Consider the following 22,201-nt stretch of genomic DNA (forward strand, 5'->3'; position numbering starts at 1 on the left):
CGTGGCCTGGTTACGATTCAGTTACCTCTTTAGGGAAACTGAAGGTTTTATTTTTGCAATTATAGACGAAGTTATCATGACGAATAACTACTGGAAATATATACTAAAGGACGGGACAGTCGACATTTGTCGGGCATGTCACCGTCCGGGAGAGTCTGTTAGACATATTTTTTTTGGCTGTCCTCGTTTTGCTAACGGCGAGTACTTGCATAGACATAACCAATTGACTAGGATTATCGATCAACAACTTGCTCTGAAATATGGTTTTCTTGATTCTGCTATTCCTTGTTACAAATACCAACCTCAACCAGTTCTTGGTCATGTTACGCTCTACTGAGACCGATCTATTATCACGGTTAGATACATTGTTGCTAATAAGCCTAATATTGTGATAATAATCTGGTCTGCGCGTCAAGCAGTGTTGGTTGATGTCACAAGTTCTCACGACTAAAACCTCGTGAAGGCAGAAAAGTATAAATAAAAAATATATTTAGATCTGCCTCTCGAGACTACCGCCATGTGGCATGTTGATTCAACCAGCATTGTTCCTATAGTTATATCGATACATGGTTTGATAGCAAAAAGTTTCGATCAACACCTTAAGAAACTTTCGTTATCCAGCTGGGTTAGGGGCCTGATACCATGACCTGATAATATTACCATCTAACGTAGTGATCCGTTTTCGTATCGAGGACTCCATACATTTACATTACGAATTCGATAGATTTTCGTGCTTGAGGTACTGTATACACTGTATATTGTGTTGGAACTGGAATGTCCCAAAATTGAAAAGATACTTAGCATAGTATAGCATAGTAGCATAGCTTAGCATAGCATTATACTTAGATACGCAAACGGATTCGTTTTATCGACCGGTAATTTGTTTCACATACCCGACCAATATTGGTCATTTGCCAATCAAGTCTAATTACGAATTCGTAGGAGAGAGCTCACGAAATATGGTTGCATGCTTAAAAGGTACCAATTGATTCAAGTCACGTGTAAACCAATGCCAGAGACGCGCCGCGAGGGCTGCTATTGCGCCACGGACGTTTGTCTTCTCCTATATAATGCTCACAACAGCCGACCAAAAGCATTCCTGATTCATCACAATCAGCTCTAACAAAATGATGAAAATTGTGAGTACTTTTATAAAAGTTTCTTGTACTTTTTTCTAGAACAATTAATGTTAAAACATCTTCATCGTGTTTCACGTTATGTGCAACTTTGGCAATATAAAATCGATTACGGTACATATGACTGACAGTGCCACTGGGCTATAAGCACTTCTGAATTTAATTTAAGTTTTATTATATTTTTCGAATCATTGATCCAAATTATTGCTCTTTTATTATAGGCAAAATATTAAAAAGTTAAGTACCAGTTAAGTATCAGTTAAGTACCAATTAAGTACCAGTTAAGGACCAGTTAATCAGTTTTCCGTTATTTTCTCTCTCAGATCTTAGTCATCTCTGCGCTGGTCGCCATCGCCGCGGCCAAGCCGACACTTTTAAGCGCACCATTGGTGGCGGCACCTGCAGTGGTAACCGCAACAAGCTCTCAGTACTACCATCGCATCAACAACGGATTAGCTGCATACGTTGCTGCCCCTGCCGCTTATGTCGCACCGGCGGTCGCTTCAGCTGCCTATGTCGCTCCATCTGCCCCTTTGGTAGCTTCGGCCCCCTATCTCGCTGCCCCTGCCGGCTATGTTGCCGTTTAATACCAGACCGCAAAATCCTGTTTAAGTGACAACCTGAATAAAATGTTTCTTACCGATTGATATACTTAACGACTTTTATTGCGGACTTGTTCTTTATGGTTATTGAGAGTTGTTCTATGTAAATACCAGTAATAAAACAAAACAACTCTATTAATAGTTGAACCGGTTCAAATATGTAGTCCATCAACATTGCAATGGAAATGGTACTTAGCAATTATTTTTTATTATTTATAAACGATCTAAGGAATAAAAAAAAATGTGTGCGTGTACTAGTGTACACACGTAAGAAGTGAAACTTATTTATGGCCTTATTTTTCGAAAAATGATCTACATGCAACTTTCTAGAAATTGGTTAAATAAAGTTAAATTAGATAAAGTTTAAACAAAAGGATTTTATTATCATAGACATGAATACAAAAAAGTTAAATTAGATAAAGTTTAAACAAAAGGATTTTATTATCATAGACATGAATACAAAACAGATGGCGCGTAACGGAAAAAAGTGACGCGTAACCGAAAAATGTGACGGTAAATTTTTTTCCAACGCCGATAAGGAAGTTTCACTTCAAAAATTACAACTTAGCAACATATACTTATGTAATCGTAATCAAATCGAGCAGACTCAATCAGTAGCTGAAGACAGCATCGAAACGCTTCTTCGTGTCCTTAACGTGATAAGCCCCTTATTTTAGCTGCCGCTGACTAAAAGTCAGAACGCCCCGACCTAACTCTAACCAACCACTATTGTCGCCTTAGACCCATCTCAACGGATCCATCAAATCTGATCTCGGTTCTATTGGTCGTTAGTGATTGATAGGTTGCAGGTTTGGGCGGCTAATCCTAAAATTATCAAATACAGATCACCGTACTCAATCGAACTCGTTGAAGAGTCCGACCTAACACTTAACCCATAACATCAGAATGTTGAGTTTCCCGCCAGATCTTAGCGGTTCAAGATTCCGATAGATTAGTCAATGCACTTGCGAAACATTTACTCTTGAGCAGTAAAGTTTGCCCCAAATGCGCTCGACTAGCAAACTTCTCTCTAGTGGGTGCCCTCAAGCTCGAGCTCAGCCTCTTACCAAGGAAAGGAAGCGGCCCTTACAGCAACCCCACCTTCAAAAAAAGCTCAAATTCCCACACATAAGGAAAATGGTAAACATGTACGCCTGCTTAGAATATTAAAGGGCTATAAATGCGTAATACACATGGCGTTAGAACATATTAAAGGTCATGGTTTCGTCATAAAATGTTATAGTTCACATTTACTGTGAATAGCTTAAATGAGCACTTAATATGAACCGACTTACCGGGAGGTTCCTTGAAAGCGTAATGTAGGTAGCGGTATACGGCTACCAAAATTATTAATGTACTTCGTATTCTTTTAATGGCATAGATTGGTGCACTAGCTTACGGACTACCTAGCGCTATGGGGCTGTAAGGGTCCATAGATATCACAATGTGAATGTCGCCGTCGACTTTGGCACGTGAAGTCTGTATCGAAGTTTCAATGGTTTTTTTGGAACGAACGTTCCTTATGGGACGATGTGGAGGGATACCGTAACCGGGAAAAAACGTCCATATCGTAAGATTTTTATTTGTAATGCACACAGTGTACGACTTAACTTTGTAATAACGAACAAATTAGTAATGCACACAGTGTACGACTTAGCTTTGTAATAACGTACAAAAAATGACATATTTTTTTATCATTAATTGACCACGATCTCAGAGCGTACGTTTGCGCAATACACTAATTTTTATGCGAACAACCGTAAATGAAGTGTACCACAATAAGTTCGCACTTCACCGAATGACCGTGGGTTGTTGCGAAACCTCCAGTTTTATTTTCTTTATACCTCGAATAGAACTTAAGTTCTATTCGAGGTATAAAGTTCTATTCTAATTAATATTTTTATAATAAGGAACTTCGTTCCTATCCGGTGTCCCATGACACCACACATCTTTTTATTGCTTAGATGGGTAGATGATCTCAGAGCCCACCTGTTGTTAAGGTTACCGGAGCCTACATTAACAACGTAAATGATGCCACCCACCCTTCGAATTGAAACGCATCACTGCAAATGCCATGGAAGTCAATCGTAAACATTTGTTAATTACGCAGTTTAATAGATAATTTCATACTTGCCTGCGGGATTTCAATACCGACACAGTTGCATCGCTTGATACGAATGCATCGGACGTCCTTTAGGCCATAATCACTACATTATATGGTATAGGTAATACCACCCAAACCACGCCGGTTATACTATAATGTAACATGACTACTTCACGGCAATAATGCGAAGTATAGTGTTACATATCCGTGCAAGCTTATAGTATGCCGTGCGATAAGTAATAAAGCAATTATAAGTTTTTATTAAACCATATTATATCATCGCCTCTATAGACTATATATATTATCCAGATTCATGAAGCTAAATGTTACTCTATGAAAAGTGAATGATTCTGTTAGTTCCTTTTCGTTATTTGTTAATTGTTACATTAATTAAAGGATATTACATTTTCTTCGCCCTAAAAACGTCAATACGGATCCTCCCGATCCATTAACGGTGCTTTTAGGTACCTCAAGCACCGGTCACCGTCCTCGCCGAACCCGCCGCTTGCGACGAAGGGCTCGGCGAGTAAATTAATCCATAGACACAGCCCACTGAGTTTCTCACCGGATCTTCTCAGTGGGTCGCGTTTCTGATCCGGTGGTAGATTTTGCGAAGCACTGCTCTTGCTAGGGCCAGTGCTAGCGACACTTCCGGCTCGAGCCCGGAGAGCTCACCTACACGCTAGGGTAAAGCTGAAATAGCCTCTCAAGGCTATCAGCATCGGTAGGAAAAAAAGAAAAAGGTTTTCTCTACTATTAATTATTTGATTAATGATCCAGCCTACGTTCCTAAAGTCTAATATCAACACTATGCGGTTGTGCTTGAGATATTCTATTTTGTTGGCGTTGTAGAAAGACGATGCATAAGCAGCCGCTGTCTATATTATGAAGTGAATTAAAATCAGCCTTAATGTAATTTACTTTAATGTAGTGGTTACTTTAGGTGGATGTAATTCGTCTTGGTTTTTTATCAACTTTTCATTTCATTTTACTAATAAATGCTTAAAGACGTGCAATGAAAAAAAATGAGCTTTATTAATTGCATTGCATGTAACTATACTTGAGACCTTAGAACTCATATCTCAATTTACAGCGCATTTACGTTGTAGATGTCTATGGGCTCCGGTAACCACTTAACACCAGGTGGGCTGTGAGTTAGTTCATCCATCTAAGTAATAAAAAATAAAAAAGTATTTTTTATTTAAATACCTTATTGAATTTAATAGCAAAACGTTATTATAACAAATAGTCGTCAGTGGTATCTCAAAGCAACATGTTAAACGTAAATATATCTTATTTTAGTTATCAGCAAAATAAAATAAAAAGGAAAACCTTTAAAGCATTTTAATTCAATTGAGAAGTGCTCTGAGGAATTGTTCGAGATGATACCGGCATCTCGTTTTTACCATCGCACCGCCCGCCACCGGAGTAGAGTTCATCCATACTACCTGGAGCCACTGCGGTCATCCACAGTGCGTTTCCAGAGGTCTTTTTTGCCACGTACCATCCAGCTATGGAATGAGCTTCCCCTCCACGGTGTTTCCCGAGCGCTATGACATGTCCTTCTTCAAACGAGGCTTGTGGAGAGTATTAAACGGTAGGAAGCGGCTTGGCTCTGCCCCTGGCATTGCTGAAGTCCATGGGCGACGGTAACCACTCACCATCAGGAGGGCCGTATACTCGTCTGCCTACAAGGGCAATAAAAAAAAAAAAAAGAAGATTAACAGATAATGTTTTTTTACACAAAGTACTTTTTTATTTAAAAAGTCTTAAATATTTATGTATTGGTATTTCGAGGGATAAAAGGAGAGCCTTATAAAATTTTAAATTTAGAAAAAATATCGTTACACAAAAGCATTCTTCAGTTATTTGCATGAAGTTAAACTTAATTGAAATTCAATAAAAAACATGCAACTGGTGATGATAATATCAAATAAATTAATTACAAAGATGAGGATATTAAGCGAAATTTCACATAAACTAACTACTAGTAGTAGGACCTCTTGTGAGCCCGCACGGGTAGGTACCACCACCCCGCTTATTTCTGACGTGAAGCAGTAATGCGTTTCGGTTTGAAGGGTGGGGCAGCCGTTGTAACTATACTGAAACCTTAGAGCTTATATCTCAAGGTGGGTGGCGCATTTACGTCGTAGATGCCTATAGGCTCCAGTAACCACTTAAAATCAGGTGGGCTGTGAACTCGTCCACCCATCTAAGGAATAAAAAAAATAATCTAAATAGCATTTCACCCTTCGATATGTATTTATTTTAAATTGTACTTAATTATCTAACCGTCTACCCTTACCCGTTTCTGCGGTGAAGTATTCTGAAGAACACGAGAACCGTATTACAAATCTTTTTTTTTACGATTGAAGGCTTACTGGCGGCCCGGAGGCCTTTCCAGTTTCACCAGGACAGGAGGGCGAGCAAAGGCTCAGCCAGAAGGGGTGGGATTTGCTAACAGCGCCCGAGCGCCTCCGAAGGAGACCTAAGAACTCAAGAGCAGCTGCTTCACGAATGAATTACAAATCTGTTGAGATTTCTCCTTCACGTTTTCCGAGGACGGTGTCAATGCCGTTGTCCTTCTGGTTATGTTCATGGGCACTTATTACCGGGTGCTTTTCTGATACAAAAACAGACTGCTGTACTGTAAACATATATTTAATCCAAACGACGAAATTTCGAAAAACCAGAAAACAAAACGGGTTACTTTCTTTTTAAATACTACTTAGACAAGTTTGTTGAAAACTCGCGCTGGTTGCAACGATCGTATTACCTGTTGCCGCAAACCAATATTGCATTGTGTTTTTAAGTAGGCGAATAGATAATTGGTATGAATCGCAGTCTATCCGCCTGCTTAGTTTCTCGCCAGATCTTCTCAGCGGGTCGCGATTCCGATCCGGTATTAAATACATTCGCGAAGCAGCTACTCTTGAGTTCTTAGGCCTCCTTTGGAGGCGCTCGGGTAGCTGTTAGCAAATTCCACCCCTCCTGGCTGAGCCTTTGCTCACCCACCTGCCCTGGTAAAACTGGAAAGTCCTCAAGTAATCTCTCAAACATAAAAAAGTATATCCGCTTATTACCTTCGCGAAGCAGACATGCATTCTGGTTTGAATGAACGATTGGATAGGCCGTGAGCTCGTTCGTACTCGTACATCAAAGCAATAAAAAATAGAGAGGTAATGAAAATCTAATAATAAACCTGTTGTTCAAATTCCGACCTTGTGCAACGATGTTGGCTGTGCCGTTCAAAATATGGGGTCTATAGATTTGGATCACTGCTAGGCTTGGGCACATCTGCTTATTAGAGCAAAAATAATTGCTTAATAAGTAAATAACCAAAATTTCTTGTTTACCAATTTAAAATTTCATTCCGGAATCTGTTTACCAATTTCCATTTATTTATTTGTCTACCAAACCAATCTTATAATACCGGCGCAAAAACGCGCTTAAAACGCATAGCATTGATCGCGTAAAGCTTTTGAACGACAATTCCATTAGGCGCTTAAAAATTTATGCTTTCCTGTATTATTTATTATCTTTGTTTATCGGCATTGGTACCGGCTATACAAAAAAAAAACTTTTTGTTGATACTACTCATACGTCACGCGTTGAGTTTATAATATAGTTAGTCAACCAAGTTCAAATCAATCGAATAAGCAACGTTCGAACGTAGGTATAAATAACATACACAAAAAACACAATTATACTATTTTTCATTCATCTGCCTCTAATATAGTGCATAATAAATAATACTTAAAGGAATAAAAAAATATAAATTCGTACAAATTTTAACCCACCTAACTTTTTTTTAAAACTATCTGAGAATTAATTTAAAATCCTCAGCCACATTTCACTTTACTAGTGACCAACCTCTTATTCGCATGTATGTTTTAATTAAAGGAATTAGATTCTAGCTTCCTAATGTTTTTAAATAGTTTTTGGCTAACGCTTGTAAAGAAGAATGGGATAAAATACAGTAGTTATACCAAGAGCACAGTTAATACATCTCTTACAAACTCTAATGGTGAGCACACACTTCACATTACGTACATAATATGAACTGAAGAAAACGAACTGAACTGAAAAGGGCGCCATTTGTCGAATTTCGAATTTAGTAAATCCCGCAAACAATTTTAAACATGCATTTCGACTCACAATTTAAATATAAACCAAAATACGCATTAATTTTTATTTAAACTCGCAATTCGAAACAACATAATATTACATACTTAAATACCTTGCAACATTACAAAGGATATAATTACCAATATATAAATACTATGAACAACAGATCTTTAAAAGTCGTTAATTACATTAATTAGCTTATCCAGCTTATTAAAACTAATTTATACTAAAGTACACGAAAATTTCACTGTCTATTCTATTACCGACTATTAAGTGCTATGGGCGTACCTTATTGTAACAATCTGAGCACGTACAGTGTTTCAAGAGCAGCCAATGTTTGCGTCTTCAAGCATTAGTTAGTCAGACACGAGGAAGATTAGACCAATACGCTTGAGAGATGCTCTTTTTCGTCGATTTATCTGATAGGAAATAATATTGCAATTAACAAAATCGTTATAGCCATTGCCAACACATACAACGGTACTTTCCCAATGGGCTACCGAGTATTATTATTCGTTGGGCGTTTTCAATACGATTTTTGTAGCCATCAAGGTTCGCGTCCTTACATATTGTACCATTAAGTATTCCGCGACACCCGCCACGTTGCCACACCACGATGCAAAATTTGTTACACCTATATATAAACGAGGAGTCCATTTTCTAGCACCGGCATTATAATTTTCATAGTGGTCATGCGAGGCGACCTCACGATGCTGCACCAGGTAATGACGATATTTAATAATTTACCGTAAATCATCAGCGTAATTTTGACAAAAACGAGTCAAGTAATGAATTTACATTAAACTTATTTTAATAACTGTTTATTTTTCAGGTAATAATAGCCCTAGCTGTCTTTACATACGTGGACGGTTCTGGTATCGGTCATGCTCCGGCAACGGGACCGGTCGTAACGTCTGCAAGCTCACAGTACTTTGAGAGGACGTTTAATCGCTTAGTAGCAGCACCTCCTCAGGTACTGGTCCCCGCTCCTGCACCACCACCTCCAGCTGTCGTCCCGGTGCCACAACCAAACCAAGTCTTTATTCCAGCGCCTGCGCCACCTCCTGTAGTATTACAAGCTCAACCACCACCCGTGTTAGCATCGCCACCACAACAATTTATACATGTGCCACCACAGCAACCTGTTTTTACACCACAACATGCTGTTTTTGTGTCTCCAGTACCGAATAATACTCCAGCACCAGCAAATCCCGTTCAACCAACACCTGATGCCACGCAACAACCTAACGTTGCTATAGCAGTTGCGACAGCTCATGCTGCTGCACCAGTGGCAACGATTTTATTACCTCCTTATCCGTTCGGATTCCCACCTGGTTTTGGGTACATACAACCAGAGCAACCTGTTAATGTTCCTGAAGAGAAACCGAAAGAAACGACAACTCCTGTACCAACAACACGAATAACGGAAGCCACCACGACTGTGAGGGATTCGGAAACGACGCCTGTTCCGTCGAACAGTGACAATAGTTTTGTACAAGCTTTACCTTCGAACGAAAATGTCAATTTTAAGCAATACGGACTGCCTTTACCACAACCTCAACTTCCGCAGTTCCAAGGATGTAAGCGTTGTAACGGAGTTTTACCACAACGACAACCTTTGCCACAAGCAGAAGCAACAGGACAATCGTCGAGTACTACTACCCCTGTACGACCCTGGCCACAACAACCAAAGACACAAGGCTGGTCGCAACACGTGCATTACCCTATCAAGGATGCACCCCAGAAACTTAAGACGTCAGTCGAAGTGGTACCCATCCCTCTGGCATACATAGCGCCACCACCGGCTACAAGACAACAGCCACACCGTCACATTAAAATAATAAAACACATATACGGCTTCGCAGCGGAGCCTAGTTCGAAAGTCATAATAAGAGAAGTTCCAACGTCTTTGAGGATACGTCAAGTCAAGAGACCGGCACACACGTACGGGCACAAAGCTGCCATCGCCACGAGAAGTGTTCTTTCACAAAACCAAAAACCTTTGAACAAGAATGCCGAACCGACTACTTTTAGACCGCTATCGGGAACACATCAAAAACCACCAAAGGTTTAGTCCATTTTACTTTTAGAGCAATTGTTATCACCTGTTAACTATAAGCACAATGTACATAATAGTTCAGCTAAGTTTAAGTAATGTATTAGAATAAAAAAAAGAAAACATGATAATTGTTTGTGTTTATGTAAATAAATTACTTAACAAAAATCTAAATCTGTATCGTGTGGGTTTTGCTTTTGCGTCAAGACTAATTTATTGTTAAGCAGAAACGAGACAAAATCTGGGTAGCTAATAGGTATAATGTATAGGTACTGTGTCGTAACCCACGCCTTTATTATACAATGCCTACGAGCTGAGTCAATTGCGCGTTATAGGACACATTATCTAAAACGGAACGTATAAGCACTGCTTAAATATTTTCGTTGTGGTAAATATCACGGAGTGGTGCCTTTAAGGCTAGAACTACATGAAGAGAAACAATTTTAAATGTGAAATCAGTGAAAAGTACTTAAAGATTTCAGATAAAAATCATAAAATTACAAACGTACTTAAAAATGATTCATTTCAATAGTCCGTGTTAGTATTTCACTAATTAGCAGCTAATTGTAATTTGAGGGTACTCACCCCATCTTAAATGTTTCATGATAGGTTTGTTTGTATTAATTTGTTCCGACTTGAAGAGTTCTCACTTATGTAATTGAGACTTTGACATCAAGATGAGCGAGGAAATTCATGTTATTATTTCAATGAGTTCGCCTAACTACTCAAAACTAATTTGGTTGTGAGCTCTTACACCCATTTAATGTGATTTTTTTCTTCTAATAGTACCTTTAGTACTTATTTCTGCTTCGAGTGAAACTTGTCATGTATAAACACGATGACGTGTGGTCATTTTTGGGCGGAAAGAAATCTCTGATGAGCATTGTAGCCAAGTTGCTCTGCTATTTTTTGGGACGACTTTGCCGGCTCCGTACATGCAGACGCCACCGCAGTGAGGGTATGTTCCGTACCCACGTCGAATACACAGAAAATGTTTTATAGTGTGAAACTTGATTTTAGGAATCGTTATATTTTAGATTACATTAAAATACTGGTGGTAGAAGGTCTTGTGAGTCCGAAAGGCTAGGTACCTAGGCCTAATTCCACCCTGCCTAATTCTAAAATCTTCAATTGTATTTACCTTTGTACTAAAATATCGAACTTTACATTTCTGAAACGTTATTCAAGCTGAATTTGACACATACTACTCGTAGTATAATCTCAGTTAGGTGTCATTTAAATGTATTATTAAACTAGCGACCCGCCTTCGCTTCGCTTCGGAAACATTAAATTTTATTATTAATAGCTGAGTCCCGCGATGTTCACCCGCGGTTATTGTCGTACCGCGGGTGAAGCCGCGGGGCGAAGCTAATCTAAAAAAAGTAGCCTAAGGTACTCCTTATATAATCAACTACCTATCAGTGAAAGTCCCGTCAAAATCCCAGCCGTTCCAGAGATTAGCCGGAACAAACAGACAGACAAAAATTGTAAAAAATGTTATTTTGGTGTATGTACCGTCTATATATTCATAATGCATGTAGTAAAAAGAGGCTATTTCAATATTACAAACAGACACTCCAATCTTATTTATATGTATAGATGAAACCTTCACAGCGATTACAACGGTCAGTCTGCAAAATAAGACACGTTTCACGTAGATTTTGTGTCCGCCGGCATAAATGATGGAGCATTGTAATGCTAATATAACAATATACCCACTGGCATTCTTGCTGAATAAAATTTGAATTTTTTATTTCTACCGGTTTCAGTTTTTGCAAAAAGTCTCTAAAGCTATAAATTGAAAAATAAAGCAAGAGAAGTGCTTCGCAGAATCTACCACCGGATCGGAATCGCGACCCACTAAAAATATCCAGCGAGAAACTCAGTGGGTGTTTCGTCTCTGTACTGTTGACAAGAATTCGTTATCTGAAGGAAATCCTTCGATTCGATCGATTCAGGTCATGCTTACCATAAAAATACATTTTCATAAAAACTGAGCTTACAAGTAAAAATTTATGTCTGTTAGATAAGGGAACGTGGTTCTAATCTATATATATAAAAATGAATTGCTGTTCGTTAGTTAGAACGGCTGGACCGATTTGGCTAATTTTGGTCTTGAATTATTTGTAGAAATCCAGAGAAGGTTTAAAAGGTAGATAAATATGAAATTGCTCGGAATTAAATATAAATAACAATTTTGTTTTTCATTTTTTTGTTTTAAGTTTATTTTATGCAAAAGTTTAGGTCTTTTATTTATCGATTGAGGCATTACGAAGTCTGCCGGGTCAGCTAGGTTATAATAAAAGAAATGCTTGCAAAAGAAAAAATCTAAAAGAAAAAGAAAAGGAAAGGAGAAAAGCTTTGTAAAAGGAAAACAAAAATACGAATTGAAACCAATAGATGTGCGTTGCATTTATTGCTTCGTCTACATGGGCTGATCAGGTAACCGTCCTTCCTATAGCTTTTAGTGTAGCCCATAAACATCAGGTCAGATTTTTAGTTAAATTGCTCCTTTCTTCATTTGAATCCATTAAATTTAACTAATTGTAATTGAGCCCATTATTGCTGTTGTAAAGTGTTGTAAGCGTAATGTTTCACCATGCTTATTAGAAGCAGAAGGAAGCAAACCAAATAATATTTGAGGGGTGACATAGTGGTTTTTTTTTATACAATCGAGACATATGTATAATGTATATAGGTCTTATGAGTCGACTATTATCAAAGCCGGCAATGTAACTTTTGGACAATTATTGGTAAATCAGAAAAACGAATTATTGACTTTATATTCCATTGGCAATCACAAAACTCTTCTGAACATCTTAGATAAATAACAGGTTAAGTACCTATTAACCATTATTTAATGCAGGTTTTGAACCGTATTCTTTGAAGGAGACGATTATATTCAAATCAATCTGTATTGACATATCAATAATTTTTTTTGTCCAAATGCACAGATTGCCACCTTTGTTAATAGACGACTCTTATATCTCATGTCTGTGGCTCCAGTATCCATTTAACACTATGCCACGAATTCATTCTCTAGTCAATGCAATAAAAAACTAGAAAAAAGATCATGTTATGAAAAGAAAACTCCACCAGTAATACCAGGGGGACCAAACTCCTTGATACTCAGATCCATTTTTTTAAATTTGAAATTATTCTGCAGCCGCAATTAAATACGTAATAAAAAGTATGCAAAAATTAATTTTTTTACAAATTTATATATGTTGCAAACATATACATAAAAGTACAAATTATGTGTTTAAAAAATTTAAATATTAATAATTAAACAAACTTATTTTACTTGTTTTGATAATTCTTTAAAATTCGGTGACTGATTGGTAATAATTGGTGACATCACTTCTCAGTAATTCTTTCAGGTTTTGTATTGAATTATTGATTTTGAAACACATATGGAACGCTAATATTTTTTTTAAATATAATAACACAAAAATTAAAACGGAAACTCGAATACATTTATCGAGAGTCACAAATAATATTTCAAAGAGCCGCAGGTAGTCCTTCCTGCTCTGTACATTACTGCTTTTTTTCTTTGACACTTTGACCTGATGTCATACCGTGACGGCATCCGCGTTTTAATATTGATAAGCTCCGGTAGCAGCTTTAAAACTATGTGGGAAATGGTTTAAAATTGTAAATTGCTAAATAAAGCCGGAATAATAGATTTACTTATCTTAATATTATTATTATGATCACTTTTCAAACGAGGCTTGTGGAGAGTACATAACGATGGGCAGCGGCTTGGCTCTGCCATTGCTGTAGTCATTTACATAATTTATGTGAATTACAGAAATGAACTAAACACAAAACTAAAATATACCATAACTAGCTGACCCAGCAGACTACATAATGCCTTAATCGACAAATAAAAGACCCAAACTTTTGTATAAAATAAACTTAAAACAAACAAAAGGAACCCTCTGACGGGGGACACATCAAAGGGAAAACAAAATTGTTATTTTTATTTAATTCCGAGCATTTTCATATTTATCTACCTTTTAAACCTTCTCTGGACTTGCCCAAATAATTCAAGACCAAAATTAGCCAAATCGGTCCAGCCGTTCTCGAGTTTTAGCGAGCAATACATTTTTATGTATATAGATATATTGATGATTAATAATGATTTAGCGTATCAAAAAATTTAATCAAAACCTTTTTATAATACACTAGCGACCCGCCCTCGCTTCGCTTCGGAAACATTAAAACACACATGAAACAAAAAAAAATAATATTAAAAAAAAATTAAAAAAACATTAAAAAAAGTAGCCTATGTTCATCAGGGACAATGTCGGCTACTAATGGAAAAAGAATTTTTCAAATCGGTCCAGTAGTTTCGGAGCCTATTCGAAACAAACAAACAACAAATCTTTCCTCTTTATAATATTAGTATAGATTTGAACACTTGAACAATGAATATAATTATTTCGATCGCAATGTGATAGCTGTTTATTGCCAAAAAACTAGCCGAGCTAACCATTTGCGTGTGTCCAGTACATTGGATGTTACGTGCGCCCCCGTTCGTGATCGGAGTCTCGAGACGTTGCATGCCTCTGACGAAACTCAATACAAGGTGAATCTTACACCGCCAGAGTATAAAAGGTAATGTCACCAAACATTGGACATCACTCGCATCTTCTGTTCACTCAGAACGAACAACACAAACTTACAAAAATGTACAAAATCGTAAGTAATTTTTTTATTTAGCATTATTTTCCTCTAAAATATCTATTACTTAAATTTGTTGATCGAATACAATACTCATTGAGTTTTCCTATACTTAAACATAATTTAAATCAAGTTTTCTTTACGGATACAGGTATTTTTCCTCGCCACCGTCGCATTGGCGTCAGCCAAACCCAGCGCCATCGTGGCAGCTCCAGCACCTCTGGTGGCAGCTTCAGCGCCTCTGTTAGCGGCCCCAGCACCCCTTGTAGCAGCCCCCGCTCCGGTCGTCACTGCCACAAGCTCCCAGTACGTTTCTAGAAACTTCAACGGTCTAGTTGCTGCCGCTGCTCCTTTGGTAGCTGCCCCTGCTTCATACAGCTTCGCTCCAGCTGCCAGACTAGTAGCCCCAGCGGCAGCACCGTACGTAGCTGCAGCTGCTCCGGTTGTTCCTACATACGCTCGCTACGCAGCTCCTTATGCAGCATCGCCGTATATTGCGGCTTCTGCTCCTTACATCGCAGCACCCTATGCTTCTGCTCCTTACATCGCAGCACCCTATGCTTCTGCTCCATTCGTCGCCCTCAAGTGAAAGAACTGAACAAACCTAGACCATATCTAATCCAATAAAACAATTTTGTACTGATTAATTATTATTTTTTATTTATCCATCATAATTTAATTATATTTTTGAAAAGTAGAAAAATAAGGGTGTGTGTGTGTGTGCAAGTCACACACGGTAGAAGTGAAACTTATAAATAAGATATAGATATATTGACTATCCTGCTACACAGGAGCATACATATGGACAATGTTTAGTAGACGATAGTGGGGATGCTACGAAGTCGCACAAAGAGGAGACCGAGAACGTCTAATGTGTTCTATCTCATTCTCTCTCCGGCTGAATCCTACACATTTATGTGTTTGTATCTCTTTGGACTTATTTTTTCGTTACATCAAGTTTGAAATCACAACGATTGTAAAGAAGTTTCACTTCAAAAAATCGAAACACCAATGACGCATGAAATTATTTGTTTACAATTAGTTACAAACCACATTTCAAGGAAGTTTTCAAGTGGACCTTGGCAGAAGTAATTCGTCATGCGAACAAACAAGCGTTTTACATAAAGAAGCCGTATTACTCGAAATGGACACAATGAAAATTAGGCTGGTCTATTTCTGTCTTCAATACCCATCTACACAAAGATCGCTGCCGAATCAATGTGTGACGCGTAATCCAGGACAATTAAAACATGTACTCTATTAATGAAATTTACGTAACGTTATTGCTTATACGAAACAATAAATGAATTATACTCACTTAACATAATCGTTGAAATATGCACAATTAAACTGTTATACCTTGAGTTAACCTGCGTTCTATGTTTTCATTTCAATGTAATTACATCGACAAATACGTATTTACTTTATAAAGTAGATGTAAATAGTTACTTGCAAACTATTTAAATTGAATTCGAAACGTCAAATCAATATAAAATATGATAAAATGAAAAATAAATTTAAGAGAGAACTGATTTGGATTGCAATACAGTGCGAGCTTCTCTTGAATATGGCTTGAAACAAACTTTCGACCTTTAATATCTGAAAAACTTCCCAGTGTCACTCACACTGAATTTAACTTAATTCAATCCATTGAAGAGATTTTTGTAAGTTTGTTCCGTGCTCTGAGGGTTAAAGAGATTCCCCTCATCTCTATCCTACCATCACAGCCACTATCTGACCTAGAAATTGCCACACTTCCTCAATAGTATGACTCGAGAGATGAATAATTATTTATGGGAGACTAAAAGGGTATTGTTTGAACCTACCGATGTTTTTCTCCAAAAAGGACCGAGCGCACGTATTACAGCTCAACAAATATTCAAGAGTTACGAGAGACAGAAATGCTATCGCCCACTGAGAGACGAAACCGCATTTTAATTCGCTAATTAGTTATAAAAGTTCGCTCTGTGATCGTCGTATTCTTTTTTTATTCTTTTATTGGTTAGATGGGTGGACGAACTCACAGCCCACCTGATGTTAAGTGGTTACTGGAGCCCATGGACATCTACGACGTAAATGCGCCACCCACCTTGAGATATAAGTTCTAAGATCTCAGTATAGTTACAACGGCTGCCCCACCCTTCAAACCGAAACGCATTACTGCTTCACGGCAGAAATAGGCAGGGCGGTGGTACCTACCCGCGCGGACTCACAAGAGGTCCTACCACCAGTAATCACGGCAGAAATAGACAGGGCGGTGGTACCTACCCGCGCGGACTCACAAGAGGTCCTACCACCAGTAAAAACAATAATATTATTCCTGAACAGCTAAAATAGAATCCGCATATCTCTTTTGAAATTGGGTTCAAAATAACACCAATCCCCTTATTATGGGTATTGAAAATGGCTGAACAAATTTCCATCAATCATACTTGAAAGAAAAACATTTTTTTCGACTAAAAGTGATATTGAAACGGGTCTAAGCGTTTTGAACACGCTCTGTCGTACAATAGAATCACATCTGTGAGTTTTTTTATTCGAAAACAAACTTTTTTATAGCGAAATCGTGAAATAAACATGCCGAAAATAGTATCTTACTCGGATAGCATGACTTAAAAACTCATAAATATATACAATATCGTTTAAAAAGGTGACACCGTTTCGAACTATAACAAGGTAGCATCATTATTTGTTACAACGAATCGTTTAAAAATTTCAAAAAACATTGAAAGTGAAAATGTTTTTAGTAACTTGAAGTTTTGATTTATTTAATGCTTAGTCGAGTAAACCAGTTCACAGGCTACCAGACGTGAAGTTATTACTGGAGCACATAGACATCAATAACGGAAATGTCGGCGCCCACCTTGCGACAAAAGTTCTAAGTCTCAGTTCGGTAGTAAAACAGGTGGTTGTCCCAGGCGACAAGCCTGAACATATTAGGGTTTGGCGGCAGAAATAGGCAGGATAGTGACACTTAGCCATGAGAGCTCACAAGATACTGTACTACTAGCCCTACGACGTAAAATGCACCTTCTTATACCTAAAATGCACAAAGACAAAGTTAAACAATGAAACAACGTTAATTCCTCAATATGTCTCCAATGTAGTCATTTTTTGCAAGAAAACATTGTTTTTTTCTACTACACAAAACATTTATAATTTCAGTATGCTTCAGTTTGTACTGTTACGCGCTGAGCTTCGGGATAAATAAATGTTCCACCAAAGTACAACTTAAAACTGTATTTATCAGTTACAACACTTAAAACACTCAACAGACACTTTAACATTCTCAATTCACTTCTTCCGCTTCGTTTCAGGTGATCCGTTCGCTGTTTTGCTTCGAGTAGCTCCGATTACTAACTGACTGGTGCCATCTCTGCAACGCTTTTATAGTCGATACGACATCCCTAGAATTATCGAGAATATTCCACAAAAGTCGAGTATTGTGTATTTCCGGTACCTGACAATAGATGGCATTGTACTTATCGAGCGTTCTAGATGCTTCGATATTTGTTCGGCTATTCCGCGATAGATGGCGTAACAGTACTTTGATATACGCATTTTAAAAATATTAAGCTAATTCAAAATTATCGACTATTGCCTTCATAAAATCGTTTAAACTTTGTGCTCAGTTATCGATTGCAGCAGGTATTTCTTCAAAATGCGCTACTGCCAATCTTATTTAATGTTCTAGGAACTCCAATTCATCAAGGTTAGAAGCGAAGAAGGAATCATAAAGCACACAAGTTAAACAGCGACTTCGCTTAAATCCAATCTTTTTATTATCGGTTAAATAACAACTAGTGCATCTCTCTTTTACCTCATAAGGTAAAAGGTAAAAGTCATATTGTAAAATGGGCGATATGGCTCCGGCTGCTATATCTACTTAATTGATAAATACTTTGTTTTCGAACAGGATTCTTTAATTGTTTTCTTCTCTACTATGTTGGCCATTCAGCACGAAAACTATGTGGACCGTCAGTCTTTTACTGACACAGATAGTCTCATTATATTGATAAGACGTCCGGTGCATTCTTGTTGAGCGATGCACCGGTGTTCGAAACTCAGGCGGGTATCATTTTTTCTAATGAAATACGTACTCACAAATATTCATGATTGACTTTCACGGTGAAGGAATAGCATCGCTTAATAAAAATCAAACCCGCAAATTTTTATTTGCGTAATTACTGGTGGTAGGACGTCTTGTGAGTCCGCGCGGGTAGGTACCACCACTCTACCTATTTCTGCCGTGAAGCAATAATGCGTTTCGGTTTGAAGGAAGGGGCAGCCGATGTAACTATACTGAGACCTTAGCACTGATATCTCAAGGTGGGTGGCGCATTTACGTCGTAGATGTTTATGGGCTCCAGTAACCACTTAACACTAGGTGCGCTGTGAGCTCGTCCACCCATCTAAGCAATAAAAGAAAATAAAAAAACATAAATTCAATCATATCATTTCATTGTAAAAAAATATGAAAATCATTAAGAGCAATAATAAAAGATATTTAGTAAAATATTGGAAGATATTAGACAACATTTTTCGACTGATAGCACTCCGCCCATATGCTGCCTTCGCTGTTGAAGTAATTTGTTCGCGATCCAAACGTTTACTGCATACGTAATTTAATCGTGACGTCCCCAAGTAATTACGAGTCGATTCAAATACGGTTATATTTTGCTTACTATAATAGAATGAGGACATCCTTCATGCATGAACTGATTTGAGTCATGTATTTAGGTCATTTACATAATACGATCAAAGTAAAATAACTAATGTGATATTTAATTTTATCCTGGATCATGTTTTCGAATACGTAGATGTCTGATGTAATGATTCTATAATAAAAATAAATCCATTTATCCTTTACACTCTTTAAAGAAACCTAGATTGCTATAAATAATAGCATAAAATTGATACGACCCAAGAATATACCAAATGTAGTGTCTGCGTAAAAATTACGATCCTTTACCACCTTTAGTCTTCTTTATTTGAAAATGTAATAGAGAGGTATATTTGTGATATATGATAAATTTACATACAGAAAAATTGGCAATGAAACTGACATAGGTAATCAAAACAATTGCAAATCGATGTTGAAACTTTGGTTACCTGGTTATGACAACATTTAATAACAACGCATATGGACGTGCGTAACCATAATATTTTGATGAAAATCACGTATTACCAAAGGCCCTGAACAAGTTACTTGTAGTTTATTTTACTTCAAGGATATGCGAATTTCGCGACTTGGCCGTAGACATAAAAATGGCTTTGATTGAAAGCGCCTTGAAACGAAACTTGATTAGTTTTAACTTGTATGGCTATTGGATTATGTAGAAAGCGTCATGTGGATAATTTTCGCGGCCTTGGCGTTTGATTTCGAATTAGGAAATGATCCCTCTGTTAGGTAACTAAGATTATATAATATGTTCTTTAGCTGTGGATTTTAATTGTTTTAATTAATGTATATATAGTAAAGGCTCAATAAGGACCACAATATTTGGTCACTATTAAATAATAATAAAAACAACTATATCAGTTTTTATTGTAACAGTTGTAGGATCAGACTCGTAATAGTTTTGGTTTTTCAAGTGCTTAGCTACAATTCCAGGCAACTTAGACGGAAATAGTAAATATCAATTTTACTTCACTAAGAAATGGGTTTTTAAACACATTTAAAGTTAATCATAATGTAGAAAAACTTTTTAAATAATATTTAAAGAAATAAACTAAATTTATTTGAATTCCAAGAAGGCTGGACCACCACTGCAAACACTCTTGGATTTTTTAATTGATACTTATATTGTATAACACTTCTATGAACGGGCAGTCGTATGACAAATTCGGCAATCGGCAGCGTCCGTGTTGACAGCTAATTTAGCATGCGCATGTCCTGCCGAAGGAAAGTGAAACTAAGTACGACTTACATAGACGTAATGCTTGCAACAGTATGAACTATATAACCTGTGTGACACACTGATCCTAGCACTTCGACTTTGATAACCGACTAATCAAGTCGCAAAAAATAAATCACAATGACTGTACTAAGACTAGTAAGTTTCCTGAATTTAACGGTATTGCAAATTGATGTAACTAATTTCTCGTCGCTTAAGGATAACACATAATTATTTGACGTAAATTAATTTTCAGATCGTTTCCACCATCCTCATCATAGAGGGTTGTAAAGCAAGCGGCATAGGACACATAGTGCCGGCAGTCAGATCGTACCCTATTGTACGATATGCTCCATTCTACAATTTTCCTGGAGCGCGTTCTATTCATGCAGTAGCACCTGCCATAGCTCCAGCGCCATTTGTTCCAGCACCATTGCCAGCTCCGCTGTTTCCAGCGCCGTTGCCGGCTCCTGTATTACCAGCCCCATTACCGGCTCGCCTGTTGCCTGCTCCCGTATTCCCCGCACCAACCTTACCTGCAGGAATTCCAGCACCAATTTTCCCTGCTCCTGCACCAGCTTTGGCTCCAGCTTATGCTCCAGCTCCATTTTATAACTCCGTATTACCTAAATTCGCACCCGCAGTACCTGCCTTACCCGCCCCTGTTTTTACTAGAGCATTACCAGCACTACCCGCAGTGCCATTTGCGCCTATTGTGAGACCTGTGGCATTGCCAGCTCCTGCTGTACCCGCCCCTCTTTTTGCACCAGCTCCTGCTCCTATAGCAGTAGCAAAGGCACTTCCATATGGATTCCACCAGTATGCCCATTTAGCGCCTGTTATAAAACAAGCGTGGAAATGATTTAGTATTATAGAAACTTAGTCAATCATTGTTATAGTAGTTGTTAAATGTGTGTTAGTGTTAAGATTATTTTATACATTTTGTAAATAAAATACAATAATTTAGAGGCTATGTATTATTTAAATCACAATACATGCTAACGAAATGAATCCACCATAATAAGTGCAAAACCAAATTGAAAGACCAAAATTTTAAGACTATTTTTCTAACACAGAGGATATATAAAGCAGATGTTCCTAACACTCACCTCAACTTGCAATGATCATAACCGTTCATGAATGAACAATACTTGACGAACTGTGGATTAATGTAATTTATAATAGTAATTGTTACTTAGTTGACAAAACTGATTTTCTGCTATGTCTCCAAGTAAATCCATGTTAATGCGATCCGCGTGTAAACTTCAATATGAATCGAATAACAAAGATACACCTTTAAGGTACAACAGTTTAAAAGAAGTAGCTTTACAGAAAAACATTTAGCGTAAAGAAAAAGTTGATTAACGATGAAACGCTAAAGACCCAATTTTAGATAAATTTAGGTTATAGGTCTCTGAGTGTGGCCGTTATTCTGTATATATAATAACATTAAGTTTCATTTACAGTACAAGCAGATTCAAATAACATAGGACCCTGATTGAAATGATCTTACGTCAAACTTTGTTGACACTAATTTGTGTTGTTTGTTTGTGTTGTGGTACTCTAAAAATTTGTAAGAGTTGGTCACTTGG

General features: G+C 37.5%; 4 protein-coding genes across 4 annotated transcripts; all 4 read left to right on the forward strand.

Annotated features, from left to right (window-relative positions):
* Positions 1–1,121: 1,121 nt before the first annotated feature.
* On the forward strand, positions 1,122–1,787 carry CPH23 (cuticular protein hypothetical 23). Its single transcript, NM_001173283.1, has 2 exons — positions 1,122–1,139; positions 1,460–1,787. Exons 1-2 carry the CDS (start codon positions 1,128–1,130, stop codon positions 1,721–1,723), a joined length of 276 nt encoding a protein of 91 aa, NP_001166754.1. The 5' UTR covers positions 1,122–1,127; the 3' UTR covers positions 1,724–1,787.
* A 6,877-nt stretch (positions 1,788–8,664) lies between these two features.
* CPH22 (cuticular protein hypothetical 22) lies at positions 8,665–10,044 on the forward strand. The gene is made up of 2 exons (NM_001173284.1): positions 8,665–8,692; positions 8,803–10,044. The coding sequence occupies exons 1-2, from the start codon at positions 8,681–8,683 to the stop codon at positions 10,042–10,044; spliced, it is 1,254 nt and encodes a 417-aa protein (NP_001166755.1). The 5' UTR covers positions 8,665–8,680.
* Positions 10,045–14,675: 4,631 nt separating this feature from the next.
* Positions 14,676–15,359, forward strand: CPH21 (cuticular protein hypothetical 21). The gene is made up of 2 exons (NM_001173285.1): positions 14,676–14,730; positions 14,864–15,359. Exons 1-2 carry the CDS (start codon positions 14,719–14,721, stop codon positions 15,299–15,301), a joined length of 450 nt encoding a protein of 149 aa, NP_001166756.1. The 5' UTR covers positions 14,676–14,718; the 3' UTR covers positions 15,302–15,359.
* Positions 15,360–20,701: 5,342 nt separating this feature from the next.
* On the forward strand, positions 20,702–21,471 carry CPH20 (cuticular protein hypothetical 20). The gene is made up of 2 exons (NM_001173286.1): positions 20,702–20,768; positions 20,866–21,471. The coding sequence occupies exons 1-2, from the start codon at positions 20,751–20,753 to the stop codon at positions 21,469–21,471; spliced, it is 624 nt and encodes a 207-aa protein (NP_001166757.1). The 5' UTR covers positions 20,702–20,750.
* Positions 21,472–22,201: the final 730 nt, after the last annotated feature.

Source organism: Bombyx mori, chromosome 11, assembly GCF_030269925.1.
Source record: "Bombyx mori chromosome 11, ASM3026992v2".
Classification (NCBI taxonomy): domain Eukaryota; kingdom Metazoa; phylum Arthropoda; class Insecta; order Lepidoptera; family Bombycidae; genus Bombyx; species Bombyx mori.